The sequence below is a fragment of the Rattus norvegicus genome, chromosome 4 (genome assembly GCF_036323735.1).
Source record: "Rattus norvegicus strain BN/NHsdMcwi chromosome 4, GRCr8, whole genome shotgun sequence".
Classification (NCBI taxonomy): Eukaryota; Metazoa; Chordata; class Mammalia; order Rodentia; family Muridae; genus Rattus; species Rattus norvegicus.
In genome coordinates this window covers 126,458,901-126,485,115 of record NC_086022.1, presented here as the reverse complement: position 1 = coordinate 126,485,115, position 26,215 = coordinate 126,458,901, and the positions used below count along the sequence as shown (strand labels likewise).

At 45.5% G+C, this 26,215-nt stretch overlaps 1 protein-coding gene across 6 annotated transcripts in view; it reads left to right on the top strand.

Moving 5' to 3' along the window:
- The window catches only part of Prickle2 (prickle planar cell polarity protein 2), a 345,220-nt gene that overhangs the window by 286,871 nt on the left and 32,134 nt on the right, over positions 1 to 26,215 (top strand). For all 6 annotated transcript variants that reach the window (XM_039107621.2, XM_039107620.2, NM_001107876.2 and 3 more), the window contains 1 exon segment: positions 7,649 to 8,530. In XM_039107621.2, the coding sequence (XP_038963549.1) occupies positions 7,649 to 8,530 (882 nt within the window).

The following is a 26,215-nucleotide window of genomic DNA, read 5'->3' as shown; positions in this document are numbered from 1 at the left end:
CTGGGATTCATCAGAAATGATAGACTTAATATTGCCTACTGGTGACAGCAAGTCCCCCAAGTCCCCTTCCTCTCACTAAATGACCCCTTGACAAGGTGCCCAGAAACCTTTCTGTTTACAGGATTGTCACAGTAGACATGCCGATGGTCTTTGGTGCTTTGAAGTAGGAATTGTGACTGAACATGTAAGGCAGGGAAGTGGGTGGGACCATAGAAGGAACAGCAGTGCCATGTGTTGACCCCAGGTTGTGAATGCATGGACACCACCTTCTTGATAGCCTTTCTGTATCCTTTCTCTTTCCACAGAGGCCATGAGCCTTGTCACAGATGGCTACTTGTAGGTTTCTCCCAGAAGTTTAGGAAAGAAAAATTCATTGCAGACTAGGTCATGTGTACCTCAAATGGCCCCTCTCTCTGTCTTCTGTCTTCGTTCAGCTGTCCACAGCTTTTATTGGCATCCCCCCCTTCCCCTCAAATCCATAAAAGGCATCCATCCATATTTCCCTGCTTGCAGTCTGTCGGCTGCTATAGTTAAAGTTGCTGTCCCTGAGTTTTAAAGGCTACTTTTCTGCAAAAAGTAATTTCTCTAGGGCAGCAAGATCCTGTTGTGTGTATCATGTATACCCCAATCTTCGATGCCGCACTTCTGACCATACTGTACAAATACTCCATATTTATGCAGCTGCTCAGAGCAGATCCTACATCAGGCAGCCGTTGCCAAGGCAACGGGACTCTTGCTTGTGCATAGCAGAGTAAACAGTCTTATAAACAGACGAGGCTGTGGTGGCTGCAGATGCGTGCTCCTTTAGAGAAGTGCTTAGAGGGCTTAGAGGGGAGATTCTTTAAGAAAGCATGCTTAGATGTTGAACACAGAGCCCTTTTCCAGATGTTTGGAGTTCAGGAGCAGTTCAGAACACCATCTGACATTGATGATGTTTATCAGAGGCAATGTTCAGCTGCCTGCTGGGCTGCTTTGTAATTTGCCTCCCCCTCACTCCTGCCTCTCCCCACCCTGCCCTGTGAGGCCCTATCCCAGAAAGCTTCATCTTCCTCTGATACCTCTGAACGCATTCCCTTGCATCATAGTGGTGGACAGGGCAGAGGACCCACCCTTCCAAGTTCTCTGGTAGAGAGGTGGCAAGGATACAGCTGTGGGTTACCATACTAAGTACCTGCCTGTAGTCAATGATCCCAGGCAGCTGAGGATACCAAAATAAGCTCTCAGGACTCTTGACGTATGGAAGAAAAACTGCAGAGGAGGAAGGAGAAGGCTGTGCAGTCTCAGGGGTTACTTTTGGACAGCATCTAGACAGTGGCCTTCTGCAAAGAGAGAGCTAGACTTTTGGACCTAATCAAACCGAAGGGAAGGCAGTTTCAATAACTTGGGACTAAGCCCTCCTGATAGTCACTCACAACAATGTAAGTTCATCTCTGTGTCTCTCCTGGGGAGAGCAAGGCCTAGAAGGGAAGCCACTTACCTTGGAACCACACCAACAGAAAGCACTGAACTAAGACTCAACCGCAACAGGTGGGCTTCGGCAGTCTTACAGCCCCCTGGAAGTGGTGGAGCTGGACTGGCCCCACTCTCTGTACATATTTCTGCATCAATGTACAGCCCACTGCTTCTCTCATTGGCCCGGGCAGAAGCATCAGCTGGAGCTCCAGCCTAGAGATGTCTATTTCCAGCCCCGCCCCAGCTTTCCTTCCTCAATGTACCTGGGAATGCTAGTGGTCATGAGGGTAGAGTCTCACAGTGGCCTTCTCAATTGGGGTTGCCCTGAAAAAGCTCTTGTCCTCACGATGCCCTCCTCTTACTATCCTAGGGATTGGTGCCTAAGTGAAGAGACACTTCTTTTCCCCACTTTGGAGAACATCTAGCAAGAGAAGAATTTGCCTCTTTCTTGCCTATCCCTTAGCAAAGAACCAGAGCCAGCTAGGGATAAGCTGCTCCCTACAGCACTTTGGTTCCAGAAATTCAGTTCTTAGTTTACCCATCGTTAGACTGTTGTCTAGAAATCACACCTTGGAAATCCAGGCTGTGGAATTCTGTGGAATTCAAAAAGTCAACATTCATTTTCGTGCCGTCTTCCTGAAGAGACCTTTATCATCTTGCGTTGAAAGTCTTATGAGGTCTGTTCCTGCCCACAGAATCCCATGGGTCTATGATCTAATAGGCTGGCCCTGGCCCTGGAACAGGGACTGCCTGCTTATAGCCTATCGTATCACTCTCAGAAGCCCTAGGTGACCTGCTCTTTGTCCTGATGCTGATCATGAGCCATCCCTAGATCAGATCCCAGGACTAGGAGATACTGTTCCAAAGATTAGTTCCAAAGGTGGTTCCAATGCCCCAAGCTAATGGCTTGGCATAGAGATGGAATCCCCAGGTACAGGACTCTCTTTCCATCAGAAGGGGGCAGAAGAAATAGTGAGAAACACGAGCAGAATGAGGAAATGTGGGTGCTTCCTAGCACATAGGATCACTTGGATTCTGTACAGCAGAGTTCTGCCCTGGAAGAACTGTGCCCCTTCCTTTGCTGATGACATTAGGTGAAGGGGGTTCACCAATGGGATGCCATTATCTTTTACAAACACACCCATGGTCTTTCCTTACCAAGAGTCAGCAGGATTTTCCCCACTGCGAGTTGAAGCACACTATTTATTCCTTTCCACTGGTTTTGTCCATTGAGGACCACACTGGGCAGTTTGTAAACAGTAGAAACATTTCTTACAGTTCTAGAGGATGTGAAGGCCACCATAAAGGACCTGGCATATTTGGTATCTGGAAAGATCTACTTTCAGGCTCGGAGCTGACCTCTTGCCATGCCTCCAAATGGCAGCAAGGATGAACAAGACCCCTTGGGTCTTTTTCATAAGAACATTAATTCACTCATATGGGCAGAACCTTCATGATCTAAGTAGCTCTTCAATGATCCTACTTTTTTATTAGATATATTTCTTTACTTACATTTCAAAGGTTATTCCCCTTCCCAGTTTCCTGTCCATAAGCCCCCATCCCACCCCCTCCCCCTCCCCCATACGGGTGTTCCCCCTATTCATCCCTCTTACTGCCCCCCATATTCCCCTGCACTGGGGGTCCAACCTTGGCAGGACCAAGGGCTTCCCCTCCCCTGATGCCCCAACAAGGCTATTCTCTGCTACATATGCAGTTGGAGGCCTGGGTCAGTCCATGTATAATCTTTCGGTAGGGGTTTAGTCCCTGAAGCTCTGGTTGGTTGGCATTGTTGTTTTTATGGGGTTACAAGCTCCTTCAACTCTTTCAATACTTCCTCTAATTCCCCCCAAGGAGGTCCTAGACTCAGTTCGGTGGTTTGCTGCTAGCATTGACCTCTGTATTGGACATGCTCTGGATGTGTCTCTCAGGAGAGATCTATATCCGGTCCCTTTCAGCATGCATTTTCTAGCTTCATCAATCTTACTTAGTTTTGGTGGCTGTATATATATGGGCCACATGTGGGTCAGGCTCTGAATGGCTATTCCTTGAGTTGCTGCTCTAAACTTTGCTTCCATATCCCCTCCATGGATATTTTTCCCCCTTTTAAAAAGGAGTGGGAGCATCTGCATTTTGGTCATCCTTCTTCTCGAGCTTCCTGTGGTCTGTGGATTGCATCTTGGATAATTTGAGCTTTTTGGCTAATATCCACTTATCAATGAGTGCATACCAAGTGTGTTTTTATGTGATTGAGTAACCTCACTCAGGATGATATTTTCTAGTTCATTCCATTTGCCTATGAATTTCATGAAGTCATTGTTTTTGATAGCTGAGTAGTACTCCATTGTGTAGATGTACCACATTTCTTTTAATCCATTCCTCTGTTGAAGGGCATCTGGGTTCTTTCCAGCATCTGGCTATTATAAATAAGGCTGCTATGAACATAGTGGAGCATGTGTCTTTGTTATATGTTGGAGCATCTTTTGGGTATATGCCCAGGAGAGGTATAGCTGGGTCCTCAGGTAGTGGAATGTCCAATTTTCTGAGGAACCTCCAGACTGATTTCCAGAGTGGTTGTACCAGTTTGCAATCCCACCAACAGTGGAGGAGTGTTCCTCTTTCTCCACATACTCGCCAGCATCTGCTGTCACCTGAGTTTTTTATCTTAGCCATTCTGACTGGTGTGGGGTGGAGTCTCAGGGTTGTTTTGATTTGCATTTCCCTGATGACTAAGGATGTTGAACATTTCTTTAGGTGCTTTTATGGCCATTCAATAATCCTCAGCTGAGAATGTTTTGTTTAGCTCTGTATCCCATTTTTAATAGGGTCATTTGGCTCTCTGGAGTCTAACTTCTTGAATTCTTTGTATATTTTGGATATTAGCCCTCTATCAGATGTAGGGTTGGTAAAGATCTTTTCCAAATCTGTTGGTTGCCATTGTGTCCTCATGACAATATCTTTTGCTTTACAAAAGCTTTGCAGTTTTATGAGGTCCCATTTGTCAATTCTTGATCTTAGAGCATAAGCCATTGGTGTTTTGTTCAGGAAATTTTCCCCAGTGCCCACATGTTCAAGACTCGTCCCCACTTTTTCTTCTATTAGTTCAAGCATATTTGGTTTGATGTGGAGGTCCTTGATCCACTTGGACTTAAGCTTTGTACAGATACATCATTCCCAAACTTATGGGACACAATGAAAGCGGTACTAAGAGGAAAACTCATAGCTCTGAGTGCCTGCAAAAAGAAACAGGAGAGAGCATATGTCAGCAGCTTGACAGCACACCTAAAAAACTCTAGAACAAAAAGAAATAAATAAACATAAGAGGAGTAGAAGGCAGGAAATAATCAAACTCAGAACTGAAATCAAGTAGAAATGAAAAGGACTATACAAAGAATCAACAAAACCAGGAGCTGGTTCTTTGAGAAAATCAACAAGATAGATAAACCCTTAGCCAGACTAACCAGAAGTCACAGAGAGTGTATCCAAAATAACAAAATCAGAAATGAAAAGGGAGACATAACAACAGAATCAGAGGAAATTCAAAAAATCATCAGATCCTACTACAAAAGCCTATATTCAACAAAACTGTAAAATCTGGAGGAAATGGACAATTTTCTAGACAGATACCAGGCACCAAAGTTAAATCAGGAACAAATAAACCATCTAAACAACCCCATAACTCCTAAAGAAATAGAAGCAGTCATTAAAAATCTCCCAACCAAAAAGAGCCCAGGTCCAGATGGGTTCAGTGCAGAATTCTATCAGACCCTTCATAGAAGACCTCAAACCAATACTATCCAAACTATTCCACAAAATTGAAACAGATAGAGCACTGCCAAATTCCTTCTATGAAGCCACAATTATACCAAAACCACACAAAGACCTAACAAAGAGAACTTCAGACCAATCTCCCTTATGAATATTGATGCAAAAATACTCAATACAATTCTTGCAAACCGAATCCAAGAGCACATCAAATCAATCATCCATCATGATCAAGTAGGCTTCATCCCAGGGATGCAAGGATGGTTTAATATGCGAAAATCCATCAACATAATCCACTATATGAACAAATTCAAAGATAACCACATGGTCATTTCATTAGAGGCTGAGAAAGCATTTGACAAAATTTAACACCTCTTCATGATAAAAGTCCTGGAAAGATCAGGAATACAAGGCTCATATCTAAACATAGTAAAAGCAATATACAGCAAACCAGTAGCTAACATCAAACTAAATGGAGAGAAACTTGAAGCAATCCCACTAAAATCAGGGACTAGACAAGGCTGCCCACTCTCTCCCTACTTACCCAATACAGTACTTGAAGTCCTAGCCAGAGCAATCAAACAGCGAAAGAAGGTCAAAGGGATACACATTGGAAGGGAAGAAATCAAAATATCACTATTTGCAGATGATATGATAGTGTACTTAAGCGACCCCAAAAGTTCCACCAGAGAACTCCTTAATCTGATAAACAACTTCAGCAAAGTGTCGGGGTATAAAAATAACTCAAACAAATCAGTAGCCTTCCTCTACTCTAAGGATAAACAGGCTGAGAAAGAAATTAAAGAAATGGCACCCTTCACAATAGTCCCAAATAACATAAAATATCTTGGTGTGACTTTAACCAAGCACATGAAAGATCTGTATGATAAGAACTTCAAGTCTCTGAAGAAAGAAATTGAGGAAGATCTCAGAAGATGGAAAGATCTTCCATGCTCATGGATGGGCAGGATTAATATAGTAAAAATGGCCATTTTGCCAAAATCAATCTGCAGATTCAATGCAATCCCCATCAAAATTCCTACTCAATTCTTTATAGAGATAGAGCAATTTGCAAATTCATTTGGAATAACAAAAAACCCAGGATAGCGTAAACTATACTCAACTATAAAAGAACTTCTGGGGGAATCACCATCCCTGACTTCAAGCAGTATTATAGAGCAATAGTCATAAAAACTGTATGGTATTGGTACAGAGACAGGCAGGTAGATCAGTGGAACTGAATTGAAGACCCAGAAATGAACCCACACACCTATAGCCACTTGATCTTTGACAAAGGAGCTAAAACCAATGACCCTACTTCTTACTAGCATGCTAGGTGTTAGGAACTGGGCATAGAGTTTGGGGGAGAAATACTCACACTACAGCATCCAACAACCTGCTGTAGTATCCACCCTTTGATTGACAGTGAGTAGTGATAGAGTTCACCTATCTACCTACTATTAGTAGGGCAAAACCCCTATTACACAGGTCCTGGAGATACCTTGGAAACTTCTGACCTTGTCTCCATAGAACCCCACATTCTATGAAAGCCATAAGTAATAAACCTGGACATGCATATGATGGCATCATGTAAGGGAGTATAAATACTATTAGGAAAAGTGGAGGAGCAACCAAGCCTTCCGTCAGCTGTGGCCTAGAGTGCTCTTGAGACAGCTCATCAGATACCTGAGTAAAGAAGACAGGACTGTTAATAGTTGTTCAGAATAATACTGCTAAGGACAGATTTGGTCTCTGATGCCTAATTATATTACCCTAGGCAAGTCATTAACCTTCTGTGTCTCCATTTCCTCATCTGGAAAATAGAAATAATGGTAGGAACTCACCTCATATAATCAAGAGTTTTATCACATTAGTATTCTCATAAATGGACTAGCTAACATGTTTGAGAGCAGAATTAATTCAGCTTTTAGAACCTTGCATTCTATAACGAGGTACGTGAGGGATAGGATATAAGTCTAAACATGAAACTCATTTATATTTCCTATAGAGCTTATGCATATAAGCTCAAGATATTTTTATATGCCATCTTAAATACGTTTTATGTACGAAGCAGTTTTATTATATAGAATTTTCTGCTTGCAGCATCTTGTTGACACCAAAGTTTTGGCTTTTGAAGCATTTTGAGTTTGGATTTTTCAATTAGGGATGTTCAACTTCTGTTGCTATTTGGGGAAAATATATCTCTGGCAGAATTCAGGGCTAAGCTGTTCTGATCTAGATTCTCATGCTGCTAGCAAAAGAAGTTGGGAAGTCTGCTGACTAGTAGACTATGCTATAACAGGGTGTGGACACTGATTGGACTGGGCCTGATGGAGGAGCAACTGGCATAGTGTCTTTGATGGCAGTGATGTTTCTTGTGGTATTATGGTGCTCAGTCAGTTCCTCAGCCTCCTTTCTGTCTCTTGCTTCCTAGGAATTGACCAAGGTCAAATGACCTATGACGGCCAACACTGGCATGCTACGGAGAACTGTTTCTGCTGTGCTCATTGTAAGAAGTCTCTCCTGGGGCGGCCATTCCTCCCGAAGCAAGGCCAGATATTCTGCTCACGGGCCTGTAGTGCTGGGGAGGACCCCAATGGCTCTGACTCATCTGATTCAGCCTTCCAGAATGCCAGAGCCAAGGAGTCTCGCCGCAGTGCCAAAATTGGCAAGAACAAGGGCAAAACAGAGGAAACCATGCTGAACCAGCACAGCCAGCTGCAGGTGAGTTCTAACCGGCTCTCAGCTGATGTGGACCCCCTGTCAGTGCAGATGGATCTCCTCAGCCTGTCCAGCCAGACGCCCAGCCTCAACCGGGACCCCATTTGGAGGAGCCGGGATGAGCCCTTCCATTACGGGAACAAGATGGAGCAGAACCAATCCCAGAGTCCTTTGCAGCTCCTCAGCCAGTGCAACATCAGAACGTCCTACAGTCCAGGAGGGCAGGCAGCAGGAGCCCAGCCTGACATGTGGGCCAAGCACTTCAGCAACCCCAAGAGAAGCTCATCAATGGCCCTGAAGGGGCACGGTGGCAGTTTTATCCAGGAATGTCGTGAGGACTATTACCCAGGGAGGCTGATGTCCCAGGAGAGCTACAGCGATATGTCTAGCCAAAGCTTTAGTGAAACCCGAGGCAGCATCCCGGTTCCCAAGTATGAGGAGGAGGAGGAGGAGGAGGAGGAAGAAGGTGGCATATCTACCCAGCAGTGCCGGCCCCGGCGTCCACTCAGCTCCCTGAAATACACAGAGGACATGACACCCACAGAACAGACTCCTCGTGGCTCTATGGAATCACTGGCCCTGTCAAATGCAACAGGTAGGCTGGTCTTGAGTAATTCAGTATTTTTCTATACAATGGCCTCCTCCAACTGGCTGCTAAGGAAGGTCAACCCAAGTGTCAGATAGCTTCTGTCTTTAATGAAATATAGAGAAAGCCTGAGTCTAAAGTCTGAATGCCTGTAATATTTGGTGAGGTTTAAAAGAGGGCAAACACTATCAGTAGAAGGGGAGGAGCCAAGTGAGGAATGGTATCTTCTCTGGGGTCTGGTTTCAGTTTGCACCTGGGACTCTGGAGATTATATAGCAAGTCAGTTTCTACTGGTGACATTCAGACTGATGTGTCATCCTACCATGCCCACCTTCATTGCCTTTGGACTACTAGAGAGAAGTAATGTGTATGTATGGGGGTAGAGGATATATAAGTTGAAGTTGTGGCCACCGGTCAGGAATCATGATGGCCAGCAGCATTCATGGGAAAGAATAACTGTAAGGTGGTGGTGGTGGTGGTGGTGGTGGTGGTGGTGGTGGTGGTGGTGGTGGTGGTGGTGGTGGTGGTGGTGGTGGCGGTGGTGGTATTCACCACACAACTGGGAATGTAAGTGCCCCAGCCTGGTGTTGCTTGAGGAGCCCAGTTTCCAAGAGTTTTCTGAATCCCTGTATCTCAAAGATATTCAAATAAATATGTAATATATTTACATATAGTATGTATATGTATATGTATATATGCACATACAGATGAGGAAGTGGACTGATTAAAATGGACAGGAGAGAGGTACACCATCTCAGGATACTGTCCCCAACAGTTTCCAGGTGGCTGTAGACATAAGACAGTTGCGTAAGATGGCCATGGTTTTACCATCCAAGTGCATGTTCTGTGTCGTTGCCTTATTAATCAGGGTGTGTAAACCAGCCAGAGTGCTGTTTAAGACTCAGCCAGTGAGTCACTTGTCGGGAGTGTTTTAGTCAAGCACAGCAGAGCCACGTGTTAGTCTGCAGCTTGGTTAGAGTGCTCTAGGATGTACTGAATGTCTGCCCCTCTAATGAAGGACCAGAGGTGTGGGTGTACCTTCACAGCAGGTCCCACACTCTACGATGTGTGTGGGATCTGCAACATTTTGACCTTGCAACATAATGACATTGAATAGATCAAGCCACATTCATAGCTATCCTGGGGTTCATGAAGCCGTGTAGGCCATGAGTTAGGCATTCTTGGGCTGTGGATATAGGTGAAAAACTCTGTCAGTGCCGTCTGATGGGTCCAGCCCCAGCTAGCAGTTATCATAAACATGAATATTTTACTAATAATACACACAGTTCTTACCACATGCCAACCATACCACATGTCAGCCATTGTTCTGAGCATAACACAAATATTCGCTATTAATTTAATTGTCACAACACTACAAAGGAAACATTATTTTTCTTATTTCTGAGTTGGAAAAATCAGGACCTGAAGGTTTGAGAATCGCCCCGCTTTTTAAAATTAATTAAGTTTGCCCTTTGACAATTTCATACATGTGTATAGTGCATTCTGATTACGCTTGTGTCCCAATTTCTCATCGCCCTCCCACTCCTGCTAACTTTCCTCCTCCCTATAGATCCCTTTCCATGTTTGCATCCTTTTGTTTTGCTCTGGGACCCACTGAGTGTTAACCAGGGTTGTCTGAGTGACCGTGAGCATGGGACTGCCCAGTGGAACCTGGCAGGCACACAAGTAATAGATACACATCTGGGTAATAGGATATGTAGCTAGATATGACTCTCCATCCGTCTAAACCCATCAGAGGCTGATAATTGATCAGGGAGGAGTAGGGCCTGCATGGCCCCTCCCATCCAAGACTGGCTATTGACCCAAGTGTTTTAAAGATGGGACAAGATGGTGCCCTTGACTTCAGAGCCATGCTTTTCCTTAATCCAGCTGCTGCTGCCACCATACTCGCCCCACTTGATTAGATCTTTCGTAGCGGTTAAAAACACAGATTTTCTTTTTTAAGATGCAGGATCCATTTAAACTCTCTCCTAGACAAACAAAAGCCTGATCAATGGGCTGTCTATACAATGAGTTTTACCTTTTATCTCTCCTCAAATGCTTTTACTAACTGTGTTCCTACTTGTCCCAGAAAACAGAGCTCAGCTATTCTTACCCCCCACCCCACCACCACCCAGTGTTTCAGGTAGAAAAAAAAGGGACTTTGGTGACTAAGCGTCTCCCTGACATTGTAGAAATAAGCACTCGGTACAGTGAGGACTTCCTGGAGCACCCATGTGCTGTAGTTAGTTAAGAGGACGATAGGTGTATATGTCCTTCCACTCTGAGTCTGGGTTTCTTAGGCAAGACCCCTAGAACCACTGGGACATGTGATTAAGATGGAGCTCTTCAGCCTCCTCCCCGGGCCCTCTGGAGCACAGCTCAACAGAGGTAGAGCCCAGGAATCTGTGTTTTTTTCCCCAGCTCCTTGCTGTTAGGATGTGTACCATTTGTCTTCGAACAAATGTTCTGGGCTTGTCTGTTGTGATGTGGTGGTCTCACATTAGGGGACCTTATGAAGAAATCAGAGTTCAAAAAATAGGAATCTGGAAGGAAAGAAAGAACAGTCTCCCCTCCTAAGAAAGAGGTGATGGGCTGGTTACTCCCATGATTCTCAGAGGATTATCAGTGGACAGGATCCCTCTGCCTCTGATTTCTGAGAGGAAACACTGAGCCATGTGTGAGGAGGCTGAGAACAGAGTTTCCAGATATCAGCACTGTTTAATATGGTAGCTAGTAGTCACTTGTAACTATTCAAATCACATTAAGATTAATTAGTAACATCACAGGCCATTGCTGTACAAATAAGACGTAAGTGTTGTATTAGTCAGGGTTCTCTTAAGGAGCAGAACTGACGCACGCACGCACGCACGCACGCACACACGCACGCACGCACGCCCGCCCGCCCAAGGGAGGGTGTGGGGTCTTATTAGGCCGGCTTACAGGATGCAGTTCAGGTAGTCCAACCACGGTTGTCTCACATTGGAAAGGCCGAGAATCCAGTAGTTGTTCAGTCCATGAGGCTGGATGTCTGAGCAGTCCCAACCTGGTGCTGAAGGCCTGGAGGACTCCTGGAGACCTGCTGGTTTTCAGTCTGCATTGCATTTCCAAAGACACCACTCATAGCACTTGCAAAGGAATGTCATGGCGACAGGACCGGTGAACTAAAAGTGAGGCAAAGAGCAAAGCTTCCTTCTCCCATGTCCTCTCATCCGAGCTTCCGCCAAAGCATGCCACCCAGATTTAGAGCGAGTCTCCCTACCTCAAATAATCTGATCAAGAAATCCCTCACAGGAGTGCTCAGCGGCTTGGGCTCATTCCAGGCTCCGTCAAGTTGACAGCCAAGATGAGCCATCACAAGTGCAGCAACAATGGGCTGCAATTTAAATTTCCTTTTCATTAATTTAAATTGCATTAGCTGCATGAGGCTCCTGGCAGTCCTGCTAGATGAAGGGAGTGTGGTATGTGGGGATGGTGGGCTAATCCCACTGCCAGGCTCTGGGAGCTCTTAGACGGGCCTTGGTCTTATGGATTTTCAACCACTGATTTAAAATAGTAGGTTGGGAGTTATGGTTCTGATCTTAATTCCCTTCAAATAGTTTATCTGTCTGTCTGTCTATCTATCTATCTATCTATCTATCTATCTATCTATCTATCTATCTATCTATCTATCTATCTATCTATTTTAGACAGGGCCTCGCATATCCCAGGCTGACCTCAAACTCATTGTATAGCTATGAATGCTCTTCAGCTTCTGATTCTCCTGCCTCCTGGTGCTCGAATCACAGGATTATGAGGTGCTAGGCACTGAACTGGGGACTTTGGGAACACACTACTCACTGAGCTACATCTCTTATGCTCTCTAGGTTCAGATCTTCTTTTCACTTCTTTTTTAAAGGTATGACTAGGGATTGAGCCCAGGGCCTCACGCCTGCACAGCAAGTACTCTACCGCTGAGCTGTGTCCGCCCACTTTTTCTTGTCCCTGATTATCTGAGGCAAGGTCTTACTCAGTTACCCAGGCAGGGTTTGATTCATAATCCTCCTGCCTTAGCCTCCTGAGCTGCTGGGATTGCAGGCTTCTGCCACCACACCTAACTCCACTTCCTTGCCCATGCATCCTGCAGTCTTAAGTCACTAAACTCCCTAACACTCTTCCCCCCACCCCCCCAGAAATTGGAATTTAATAACCATTCATACTTCCTTTGTGGCATTTTGGGAAAATTAAATTATAGGTGCAATTAAGTTCAAGAAACACATATGACCCTCAGCTCTGTAATGGTTTGTACTGTTCCTTTTCCTCCAAAACACATTGCATGATGACATAGTCACATTCCTTTCTTGGTGCCCACCAGTGTGTGGCTTTGCTGTTTGCAGAAATGTCCCTGTGACCTCATCTTTCCCCAAGAAGCAAGAGGCAATATATAAAATAGGGAATTAAAGAATGTATTTTTGTGCCCTTGATTTTTTCCATGGTACTATCAGACATGACAGCGAGGGTAGGACAACTATATATAGCTATTATTACATGCATACTTTCTGGTCCTCCCTGTAGCACAGCATAAGTGACTTTTACATCCTACCCTACATAGTCCTACACTGAAGATAAGGCTTTGAAAGATGAAGAGAGATGGCCTTCTCTTCGCTGATCCTCACTCATGCATTTGAAGTCTGCCAGAACATTTAGTAGTCTTTTGAGGAGACAATGATCTAAACCATCCATGTACTTTTAAGCCTTAGAGTCATAGACTTGAGTTACAGGTATAATTCGCTAACCCCTTTGGTTATGCCTCTGAAGCTTGGTTCAAGATAATGGATTTATTTTTCCTTCTGAGGATGGTAACTCATGCTATTGAGTAAGCTCAGTGTTTAATCTGGCAGACAGCATGAGCCTTTGTGGACAACATTGTTCTTTAGAACAGATCTTTATAAAAGCTCAACTCAGCCACTTGCCAGCATCTGATCCGGGCCCTGGCACTGCCCAGATTGTTTAGAACTGGGAGTGTGCACGCCCTTCTCCATGGAAAACACAGTCCCTGCTGTCTGCTACCACTGGCTGACTCAGGAAAGCACAGCTACCACTGTGTAAACAGCAGTGTGAGAGTGTCAGGAAGCTCCTTAACCCTGCTCTGCCCAAATAGCATGTGAAGCTGCTCACAAATGATAATGGTGGTTGAAGCAGACCACTGACCACTGACACCTTTACATGCATCATATTTCTGAAAGCTTACAGCCCTCAAAAATAAGACACGTATCACAGCCATTTCACAGATGAGACACCAGTGTTCATAGAAGTTGTCAATTGCTGACACTCAAGGCATAGACGAATAGAAGTTTCCATTTCTTTCTTCTAAGTTCTAACGAGTGGCAAAGACTTGAACCCAGGTGTGCCAGGCTGCCCTGATCCATGTCCTCACAAGAAGGACCATGATCACAGCCAGAGAGTTTGCACAGTGATTTTTATCTGAAGGAGCAAGGCCTCCCTTCCCTCCTGTAGCCTGTGTGTGTTGGGGGTGGGGGGGAATGTGTGTATGTGTGTGTGTGCGTGCATGTGTGTGTATGTCTGACTCTGGTAATGAAGTGTAAGAGCACAAGCATGCAATAAAGCCAAGGTAGAGGGGTCAGCAATGATAGGCAAGGGAGACCAGGACAAATGGTCCGGGGGATTGGTGCCCAGGCAAGAATCACAGATGAGATCATGGAATAAGGTCATAGCTACAAGTTAGGAGTCAAGGGCTAAATTCTACATGGGGCCCATGTGTGTGGCAGAGAGGGAGTTGGATGGGAGAAGTCATCACCACAGACATCTATGGGCTATGGAATGGTCCCCGTTGAAGGATCCTGATGAAGAAGAATATGACTGAGAATGGTCCTGAAGGAGTAGCCGCTTTTTGCAAGAGGTGGTTAGAGGAGCAAGGGCCCAGGCAAGTAGGACCATCCAGGTGCATGGAGTTGGGCAAATAGAACTTCTTCACCAACCCTCTCATTCATTCGGCAGAGTGCCTGCTCTGTGAATTACAGCTGGCTGAAAGAGAGCACAGGCTATAAACAGTCTGCTGAAGTCATAGGCTAGGCTTGCTCCAGTGTCCTCAACTCTAAGTTGTAACATCAGGATTGCCATGGGAATTGAATTATTTCCTTTAAGAATCTAGAACAGCGCCCAGCACCCTGCAAGTGTCCAAAGGACATCAGTGGCTGCTAGCATCCATAGGGACAGCTGCCTGTGCGAACTGATAAGGATGTGCTACTAAGCTAAAGTAATCCTGGAACTTCTCTGCCTGTATTCAAAATCTAGTGATGTGGAAAGTAACTATTCAAATGAGCAGTGTAAAGTTACAGGTGGTAAGCATGGGGCTGAAGAGGTACGCAGAGGAAGAATATTGATGTGGGTGGGCAATCAGGGAGGGCATGCTGAAAAACAGAGACAGTAAGGGAGGGGCTGTGAGCAGTGTGGTGGTTAGCATGTGCAAAGGCCCTGTGGTAGAAGGATATGGAAAGAATACACTAAAGGAAAACGTTGCGGCTGGGTGGGGCACAGTCATAAGCCTGATAAGAAGGGCAAGAGAAGGATTGGTCTGAGCCACTTGGGGCAAATTTAAGGGTACAGCCTTTCAAGGGCCCTGGATAGCCCTTAAAATGGCATGCAAAGAAGGGAGCAAGGTGCCATCATCTGATCCACACTTTGACAAGATGGCCATAGCAGTTTTATGAGCATGTAACTAGAAAAGGGCCAGTATGGCCTCGGAGGAAGCCCTAGGAGCCAGTCCAGACTACAGATATAAGCAGGGTAAAGTTCAAAATAAGAGGAAGACCAGGGCAGTGTGTTAGGAGAAAAAAAAAATGGGCAAAGGTTTGCAGTGACGCAGGGAAAGGGTCCTAGAGCCAGAGGAAGATTGACTTGTGAAGCACTAGTACCCGGTGAGATTTGCGACTTCATAACTGCTGACTTGTGCCAGCATCAGCAGAGAATGCTTATGTGGTTGGCCTGACTCCAAAGCAAGACCTGAAGGGCTTCTTGTCGCATCCGTAGCACATTATGTCATTTGTACCCTTGGACAGGCTCATCTCCCCACCCAGAAAAGAGGCAGCTCAGTTGTTCAATGGGATAGTCAGGGTGGGGATTTGGGGGCATGGAGAGTGATTTTTCTCAGTGTTGCTGACAAACTGGAGAAGTTGCAAACAACAGTTTCAGAGTCTGAAGCAACCATTGGCATAGCTCACTCTCCCAGGAATGTCTGAAATGCTTTTTAATCCTCATAATGAAAACGGTTCCACGGTGCACTTGAGGTGGAACATTTCCTCTGATCTGTATAACTGGGCTGTCTGTTCTCTAGCTTGCTTCCTGTATTTAAATAGTTAAGCAAAACCTCCTTAACTGGTTGGCATCATTTGAGGGGCCACACCTCAGACATGCTCAAGAAATGTCTGGCCCTTTCTTTGTATTAATTTTCCATCTTGTTGTGGCTAAAGCAACTTAAAGGAGGAAGACTTTATCTTGGCTCACAGTTCCAGAGTATAGTCCAGCACAGTAGGGACAGCATGACAGCTGGACTTCGTGATACCTGAGGCCCTGCTCATGATGGCTGAGCACACTGTGCCCATAGTCAGGAAGCAGAAGCAGGTGAATATTGGGGTTAGGTTTGCTTTCTCCTTTTTATTCAGTCTAGGACCCAAGCCTAGGAAATGGTGTTTAGAGTTGTACATTTAAAAACTTAGAACCCACTTGAGTACTATCCATTGGCCCCAGGGTCAGCCCAGGACAGACTTGGGAAACACTTCAGGATTGCCATTGTACTGGCATTTGTAAGTATTACCAGTGGTCAGGGTCTGTACTGTATGTTTTCAAGTTCTTGGCCCCTTACTCTAGAATGAAATGAAAGTCCACACTGCTTATAAGACAGCAAGGTAATTATTCAAAAGCAGAGCCACAGTACAGATTAGAAAGGAATAAATATGCCAGGTGTTGTAGCATAATCCCAGCACTCAAAAGGCAGAGACAGAGGCAGAGGCAGGCAGATCTCTGTGAAAATGAATAATTATGTTGTCAGGATTGACAGTGGGCCCCATGAGGGAAGGGTACTCAAGGTACCTGGTTATTGTTTGAGGTTTCCTTTATGGGGTTCAGTAGATAGAGGTATTCGGTTTCTAGGGGTAAAATTTGGATGGTTCTCTATTTGAGTCATAGACCGGATGGGTCCCTTCCCTATAGTTCCCAGTTTGTGATCCAGGATCTGTTTGAATAATAACAAGATGTGATCAAGGCATTGCATTTTGTAATTTTTGCTCACTCCTCATGTCTTTCCCATAATGCATCTGATTTCAATCATATGCATGCCTGGCTATGCCTAAGCATAAAATGATAATTAGGAGACCCTTGACTTGAGGACCCCATTGCCCTTGTCATACACCCAAACTTGATCAGACTGGATGGGTCCCTTGCCCATAGGTCCCAGTTTGTGTCCCAGCTTGTGTTTGAATAGAAACGGGATGTGATCAAGGCATTTGCTATGGAAGTAACTTAGTCCCATTGTTTGAAGCAGGTATGAGGCTCTATGCAAGTGGGGAACCCGAGCTGCCAACAAGTTGCTAGGTGTTTTGTTTGGAGAGGGATGTGTGCATAGCCCAAGCCAGGTTGCTAAGTTATGTAATAAGACGGTGACGGTAGGTGTCAGCAGCCCTATACCTTAGGATCCAGTAAGAGCTTGCTTTTTTTCAGTAGTCCAGCCCCAAAGTCCAGAATTAAGTCTCATTGGCCTGACTTGGATCACTTAACAATTCTTATTGATCTCCATGGGCAGAAGGTATGAATCACATGACCAGTCCAGGACCAAGTAGTGAAGTCAACCCTTTATTACTGTAGGAGATGGGGTGTTATGCTACTTCCTTTTCTGCTGGTGTGACAAAGCACCATGGCTTACGTTTCCAGAGGGATAGAGCTCATCCTATGAGACAGTGTGCTAACAGTCAGAGAAAGCATAACAGAAGTGAGGATCTGGGTGAGCACATTCTTATCAATATACCGGAAGCGGGCTGGAGGAGACAGGAAGTGAGACAAAGCTAAGCCCTCAAAGCCCACCCCAATGACATTATTCTTCCCTCCGAAGGTTCCATAACCTCCCCCAAGTAGTTCCACTAACTGGTAATCAAGTGTTCAAATACTGTGGGAGACATTTCTTATTCTCACTACCACAAGGATTCTCAAAAGGAAACTAGGTTGTGTATTTAGAGGGAAAGGTGAGACCAATGGCTTCTAATCTATTATTTGTGTTCCTCCCCTCGGCGACTGTCCTTTTAAATTAGCCCTATCCCCTTGGAGTCCCACCATCTGAATTTAATATCAAATGCTATATTTTATATGACTGGGTTTTTTTTTTCTAGAGGGGGAAAAAAAGCACTGGTTTGAGGGAGATGATCCTAAAGAGATCTTAATATAGGCTTCCAGAATGTTTAGTAGGGTGGATTGGATGGAGTCCAACCTCAGATTCGCTGATGTGACGTGTCTGAGAGCATGCTTTCCCCTGAGGTAACTTCTTTTCAGTCCCCAAAGAAGCTGGGTTATCTCATTGGCATTTTAGGCTCTAAAATCATCCCTACACACACATGCACACACACGCGCGCACGCGCGCGCACACACACACACACACACACACACACTCATACATACACACTCTCTCTCTCTCTCACTCACACACACACACACACACTCATACACACACACACACACACACACACACACACAGAGGGGGGGGGGACTCGAGCAAGCAGTGCCAGTGACAACCAAATAAAAGCCATGGACAATCTGTTCCTGACTCTCCTTTCCAGGTCATTTCCTGGTATACAGGAGAATAGGGGACAGAGCAAGTGAGAGAGGAAAGCAGCAATAGGCAGGGGAGATGGAATCCAGTCCAGAGTGCTCAGCAGACCGCTCCTGCATGCCATGCACGGTCTTGCTGACATTCTCTGGGTCTGGGGAAGTTCGTCCAGTATTTCAGCGTTTGCTAACTGTTAGGGAGGCACATCTATAAGCCTCTTTGGGGTATAGACCAGCACATGGTCACCTGCAGCACCTCTTGCACCCATTCTGGACCTAGTGCAAGACCCTCCAGTGGGTCTGTCCCAAGCCTCCATCTTACAGAAAGTTTCTGATGTGATCCAACCCTAGATCCAGCTTTGCGGAGTATACTTCTCTCCCTATGAGTGTGTGGAGGGTGTCTGTGTGTGTTTATGTGTGTGTGTGTGTGTGCTGGGGACTGACATTGGTTGTCTTCCATCTCTCCACCTCATGTTTTGAGAGAAAGTTGCTCACTCAACCTGGAGCTCATCCATTCAATGAGATTGGCTGACTAATGTGCTCCAGAGAGCCTTCTGTCTGATGCTACATCACTTCCACTACCTACCACCTACCCCATCACCACCCACCTCCTACCACCATCACCCACCACAACCACCTACCACCATCACCTACCACCTACCACCATCACCCACCACCTACCACCATCACCCACCACAACCACCTACCACCATCACCCACCACCTACCACCATCACCCACCACAACCACCTACCACCATCACCCACCACAACCACCTACCACCATCACCCACCACCTACCACCATCACCCACCACAACCACCTACCACCATCACCTACCACCTACCACCATCACCTACCACCTACCACCATCACCAACCACAACCACCTATCACCCAAACTACCCATCCCCACCCACAACAACTACTCACTACTACAATCAACCACCACCACCAATACCAACATCCATCACCCAAATCGCCCACCACAACTACTCACCACTGCAACCACCCACCACCAGCACTACAACTACTATTTATTCCTCTTCCTCCTCTTCCTCCTCTTCCTCCTCCTCCTCCTCTTCCTCTTCCTCTTCCTCTTCCTCTTCTTCTTCTTCCTAGGACTGAGGTTCCAGAAGCACACTGCCACACTTGGCTCTTATGTGGTGCTAGGGATCTGAATTCACACCCTCATGCCTACATGAGAAGCATTTCACTGATTAAACATTTCCTCAGCACTTCGGAGAATGTGTTTAATCCATGTAAATAACCAATCATTTACTCTATCCTTCAGAGGAAACCAGAGATCCACATGCGTTATGTTCACCTGAATACTTGTCTGTCATGCAAGCTCTGGGCATGATCTAAAACTCACAAACAGGATCTCTCATGGATCCAGTAGGGAAACTATATCTTAGCATATGTCCAAGAGAACTCACTGAGTTTAAGGACCACCAGGTTATAGAAACCCAAACCATCATTCACCATCCAGGTGAATGCACCTCCTACTAGTTCAGCTGGAATTAGAACTTTTATCTATGCCTCAGTGCCCTCTTTGCCCATCCTTAGCATCCCACTGACAACAAAAAGAATAAAAAAAATTAAAGTATATCTCAGAACTTCAGAGTATGGTGGTATGTAGCTGTGATCCCAGCAGTAGAAAAGTGGAGACAGGAGCCTGGACATTACTGGCCAGTCTAACCAACCAGTAAGCTCCAGATTCAGTGAGAAGTAGGATCTAAACTTAGAGGGAAGACACTGGACACTGACCTCCAGCCTTCACATGGATGTCCGTGCACACACAAACTCATAAACACAGGCACACATACCACAATAAAAACAATACGTTCAACTTCACATCACTCTTGGTGCAGTAAATGGCATCTCGGTGAGTAAAGAAAAGATTCATTGTCTATCACATGTGAATGACATGTTTCTTAAATACAATATATGGAGTAGCATGCCAGGAACATTTGATATCACCAAATAAATGCAACAGGAAGTGTGGATAGCATACTCTGATCTTGTAACAGGGTCCTCTTTGGCTCTAGAATCAAAGTAAAACTCAAAGTACCTGAGAGGAGAGGTTCACAAGAGTTGTAAGCTAGTTAGTATGGGATTAGCTCATAGAGGGATGGAGTTTGGGAAGATATTAGCTAGTAAAGTGCTTGACAGCATAAGGACTGGCCAAGACCCCTAAACCCATAGTTAAATGGGAGGTCAGTCATGGTTGTGTGTGCTTATAATCTCAGTGCTGGAGAGGCCCAGACAGGGAGATGCCCTTGGCTCGCAGGCTATCTAACATAGTATATCTGTTGAGCTCCAGGCCAGTAAGAGGTCTTGTCTCAAAAGATGGCACCTGAAGAGCAACACCTGAGATTGTCCTCTTACCTCCACACGTATGTTCACATGTGTGCATGCACACCTGCATACCTGATGTGCACACACATCACCACCACACTACACTACACCAAACGACCACACTACATACCAGATGGAGGGGTAAATTCTCTTTCCCAGAGATGCACCATCTTCCATGGGCACTGGCCTGGTAGGAACAAGGTGGCCGAGGTCAGAGACTGCTGGAGAGAGGGCAAGCTTGCTGATACCCTGAGTATCACTACTGGGTGCTACTGGCTTCTAACAGACAGAGGCAACGAAGGCTTCCAGACATCGTATGGTGCGCAGAACAACAGCCAACCCCACATCTGCTGCCCCAAAGCATTTCCTAGCACCATGAGGAGTGCCAAGACAAAAAGACTAGACTAGCTATAAAGGAACCGCACTGAAAATCTCCATCCTTCCTCTAAGTCATTCTGGACCAACTCAGAGGATGGTGGCATGATGTGGTGTGAAGGAGCCTCCCAGATGGCCAGTGGCATGAGCCCCGTTTCCTTCTTCGTCTGTTCCACTTGGCTTGAGCTTAGATGGCATCTCCTTCCCATCTCCTCTCTAGCTCCGTGCTCCATACCCTCAAGCCTGCTGCTTGCTGGCCAAATGTAAATTCTGCCACCTGAGGCCACTGGGAGGCATGAGGTGATGCATCTGAAGCCTTTCCTTGCTCAGGTGGCACCTGGCTGATGTCAGTATGGAAGAACTATTATTACTTTTAGTGTTAGTCACCCCAGGGGCCCACCTCCTGCTACCTTGATTTAATATGTTTAATAAGAGAAGGAAGTTGAATGCAACTTAGGAACGCCATAATAGAAAAGTTAGAAGGCAAATGCCAGAATTAGTGAGTGTGTGTGAGGTTTGGCCATCTGGAGATGTCAGTGGCCCAGACCTGTGTGAACTCTCTCACCAGGCAGCCCTGTTGTTTGGAGGTTTTGGAATTCTCTTTAGTGCAAGAGATGAGCCCTTCTCCACTGGATCTGCTTTCCTGGCTCGCCTGAGTCAGAAGAGGCTGCCAGAACCCAGGCCTAACTATGACCCCACCGGCCTCCCAGTAAGAATGGCTGTCACCTCACAGCTCCGGTTGCCTTACCACCACCACCATCACTACCACCCGTATTAACTTTGAAGAGAATTCTCATTTGATACAGCTTAGAGAAATTAACTTCAGTTTATGAACGATAAACTGGCCTGGCTTAAGGGTAGGACACCAGGAAGACAATGGAAACATCACAGCAATGGACATTTTTCTTGGAGATCATTTTCAGCTATAGAAGTGAACCTATCATGGCCCTAGGCAATGGGTCTGTTTCAATAGCTGCACCATCTGTAGGGAGGCAACAGCATCATGTCCTGCTGCTGCTGCCCTCCCTGTAATACAGCTCCTGTTATCTCTGAGCCACTCAGCACCTGAGAACAACAGGACTTCACTGAGTCTGATGCTCTTTCTCTTCACAGAAGTTAGGACTTCCCAAGAAGCAGACGGCTTCCACTATCTTTTCTGCCCTCTGAACCCGATTGTTGCAGGGGTCATTTTGTAGCTAGGGATCCGTGTGACACACTTCCATCTGGCTCTATCAGATGAAGCCCATGAAGGGAGAGGACATATATTATTCCAGCTGTCTTCTGAACCCTAGAACTCCAGGGGAAGAATTTCCAACCCCTTTTGTGGTCTCAAAGACTCTCAACCCCACCCACTCCCATTATCTTCCCGGCTAAGCTTAGGGGCCACTCAGGAACATTCATGTGTAGATAGTATTTACTCTCAACCCAGACCCTAATATCGTGTATCTCATTTGCAGAAATGGCCTTAAGATGCCACATTCTCCAACACAGCATCTTTCCTCCCTCCTCAAACCTATTCTAAGGCACCAGCTTTCTGGTGTGCCTTGCTGGCAGGTCTGCTCACTAACCTACAGCAGCCTTAACAACTCTGCTTTATCTGTTTCCCAAACCAAAATCTGGTCCAAGATGTTTTTGGAAGGAGAAAAATTAGAGAGAATGAAAAGGTATCTTATGGAATTGTGGTGTTGAATTGTTCTATTTTCATTTATTCAACAAATATTTATTGAGTGCCTACCATGTGTCAGCCCCCTGCTAGTTGCTAACTACACACTAATGAATAAGTCTGATCTACTCCCTGTTCGGGTCAGGGCCCCAGCAGGAAACAGCTGCTGCACTCGAGGTAATTAAGGAAAGCTAGATGTAGACTCTGAACTGCAAATCTAGTCTCAAGTAGAAAAGTACCTGTAGCCTAGTATGAAGAAGCCAGACCAGTAAGCCCTTGACCTCTGGTCTTCCTCTCTCATCCTCTCCCATGGATCAATCTTACCTGGAAGCCAGAGGGAAGGGAAGCACCAGTGCGGCTCTCAGGACAGGGGGCAGTAGAGAATTGGTTTGATATCTAACAGGGATATGCAAGCACATAGAGAAACAAAGTATAAAGAAAGAAATGAGCCAGATTAGAGAAGAAAATGTCAAGGTTCTGGGCTCCACAGAGAGTGGTCAGGCAAGCGTTCTGAAATGCAGGGGAGGCGGGAAAGGGGAGCGTGGTCACAGGTAGCGTGGGCAAAGTCCCTGGGCAAGAGAGCACTTGCCTAGTTCCAGGAGCTCACAGGAGCCCAGGGTGATGAGGGAACCTTGGAAGCGATAGCTTTATTTAGAATTGTAAAACACACCTCAGTGCCCGTTCAAACTTAGCCTCCCGCTGCTCCTCTGGCAGCACTGCCCTGCTCCTGTTTTCTTTAGTCAGGTGCATTAAAGTGGAAAGTCAGAGGACTTGCAGGGAAGGCTGAGAAAGCATATTTAAGACCATACGGAAGCAGTAATAAAAAATAGCACTTATGCTGGGTGAGGGAGAAGTTGCTATTTAAAGTGGAAATAAGAATAAAAAAAAAAAAACTATGAACTCCTGTGGGCATTTGTATTGATAAAGTTTACCTTTTTTAGGACTGCCTTCTGCTCTGGTTAGATCTGGATTTCATACACAGTTTATTCTCATTTTATCTCAGATAGCACCTTAGTCAAACAACTGATTTATAAATCGAACCAGAGCAAAAGCTTCCCTTTAGATGAACAGTAAGCTTTAAAAGCAAGCTAAACAGAAGTGTGATTCACATAGTCCCACTATTTATCTTCTTCTCTTGCACAAACAAGCCAGTATTGGCTATGGACAGCCAGATGCAAGCGCTTTGGACCTATCTATTTGTCTTTAAGAAGAAAGATTAAATAGTTGACATTTCCCTGTATATAGGGTTGCCATAGTTACAAGGCTTTCATCCATCTTTTAAAGTTCTGCATCCTTCTGCTTGTCTTAGTTTCTTCTTTCTATGATTAAAAAAATATATACCCGGACAAAAGCAACTTAAGGGAAGAAGTCTTTATTTTGGCTCAAGGTATAGCCTGTTACAGTGGAGAGGTCAGACCAGCAAGTGTTTAAGGCACTGACTACATTGTATCCATGATTAGGAAGAGAGAGCAGTGGTGAGAGCATGCCAGCACTTGGCTTGCTTTCTCCATCTTTAGAGTCTCTCTTTTTTTAACGACTTAGTGTGTGATTCTCACATCCCCATCCTGAGTTTCTGACTCCTTCCACTCCCACTCCCTTGTCCACAGTGTCGCTTCTGTACATCCCCAAGTCAACCAAGATCTACTGTCATAAGTGGAGCTAACAGCTGGCAAGCCTTCTAAGTGGGACACTGTGTTAACTCCTACTGTATAATTATCCCAGTTAATTTTTGTAGCAATGCCAAGCAGTATATGTACACAGAACAGTTCTACAAGAATTGTCCAGCCCCAAATGTCAATGAAGATGAGGTTCAGTACCCTGCCGCAGGCCGGTGAGGTAGTGCATACCTTTCATCCCAGCATTCAGGGGGCAGGGATAGGTGGATCTCTGAGTGTAATGCCAGTTTGGTTTGCATGACATGCTCCAGGCTATCAAGGGCTATATAATAATATTCTCCTCACAAAACTGTCTTTTGGGGGAGGTCATATTGTGAAAAGGTAATATGGTGTCATAATACCAAGTAGGCTTTTTTTCTTTTTTTCTTTTTTTTTTTAAATTGGATTCTTTTTTTTATTTACATTTCAAATGCTATCTCCTTTCCTGGATTCTTCTGTGGAAACCTCCCATCCCATCCCCTTCCCCCTGCTTCTATGAGGGTGCTCCCTCCCCCACCCACCCACTCCCTCCCACCTCACTGCCCTAACATTCCCCTACACTGGGTCATCCAGCCTTCAGCTGACCAAGGGCCTCTCCTCCCATAGCTGCCAGACAAGGCCATCCTCTGCTACATACCCAGTAGGCTTTTTAAAGTAGCCCTGGCTTTCCCATCACCCTGGCTCTCTTGTTTCAGATGGAGAATGGCCCACAGTAGCCATTCTCTGGGTTCTGAAGACTGAGTTTATTGAGATCAAATAGGATGAAAACAGCAAGCAGCAGGAAGATGGTAGTGCTTCTTATAAGACAGTTATTTACTGTATCCATTCCTCTGTTGAAGGGCATCTGGCTTCTTTCCAGCTTCTGCCTATTTCAAATAAGGCTGCTATGAACATAGTAGAGCATGTGTCTTTGTTGTATGTTGGAGCATCTTTTGGATATATGCACAGGAGTGGTATAGCTGGGTCCTCAGTTAGTACTATGTCCAATTTTCTGAGGAACCTCCAAACTGATTTCCAGAGTGGTTGTACCAGCTTACAATCCCACCAGATACAGAAACTGTGGTACATTTACACTACTCAGCTATTTAAAACAATGACTTCATGAAATTCTTAGGCAAATGGATGGAACTAGAAAATATCATCCTGAGCGAGGTAACCTAATCACAAAAGAACACATATGGTATGCACTTACTGATAAGTGGATATTACCCCAAAAGCTCAGAATACCCAAGATACCATCTACAGACCACATGCAGCTCAAGAAGAAGGAAAACCAAAGTGTAGATGCTTTAGACCTTCTTAGAAAGGGGAACAAAAATATCCACAGGAGGAGATACAGAGACAAAGTGTGGAGTAGAGACTGCCCTACCTGGGGGATCCATCCCATATACAGACACCAAACCCAGACAATATTGCAGATGCCAATAAGTGCATGCTGACAGGAGCCTGATATAGCTGTCTCCTGAGAGGCTCTGCCAGAGCCTTACTGATACAGAGGCAGATGCTCACAGCCAACCACTGAACTGAGAATGGGGTCCCCAGTAGAGGAGTTAGAGAAAGGACTGAAGTAGCTGAAGGGGCTTGCAACCCCCATAAGAAGAACAACAATATCAACCAACCAAACACCCCAGAGCTTCCAGGGACTAAACCACCATCCCAAGAGTACATAGGGACGGAACTATGGCTCCATCCGAATATCTAGCAGAGGATGGCCTTGGTAGCATCAATGGGAGGAGAAGCCCTTGGTCCTGTCAAGGCTTGATGCCCCAGTGTAGGGGAATGTCAGGGTGGGGAAGTGGGAGGGAGTATGTGGGTAGATGAAAGAGCTCCCTC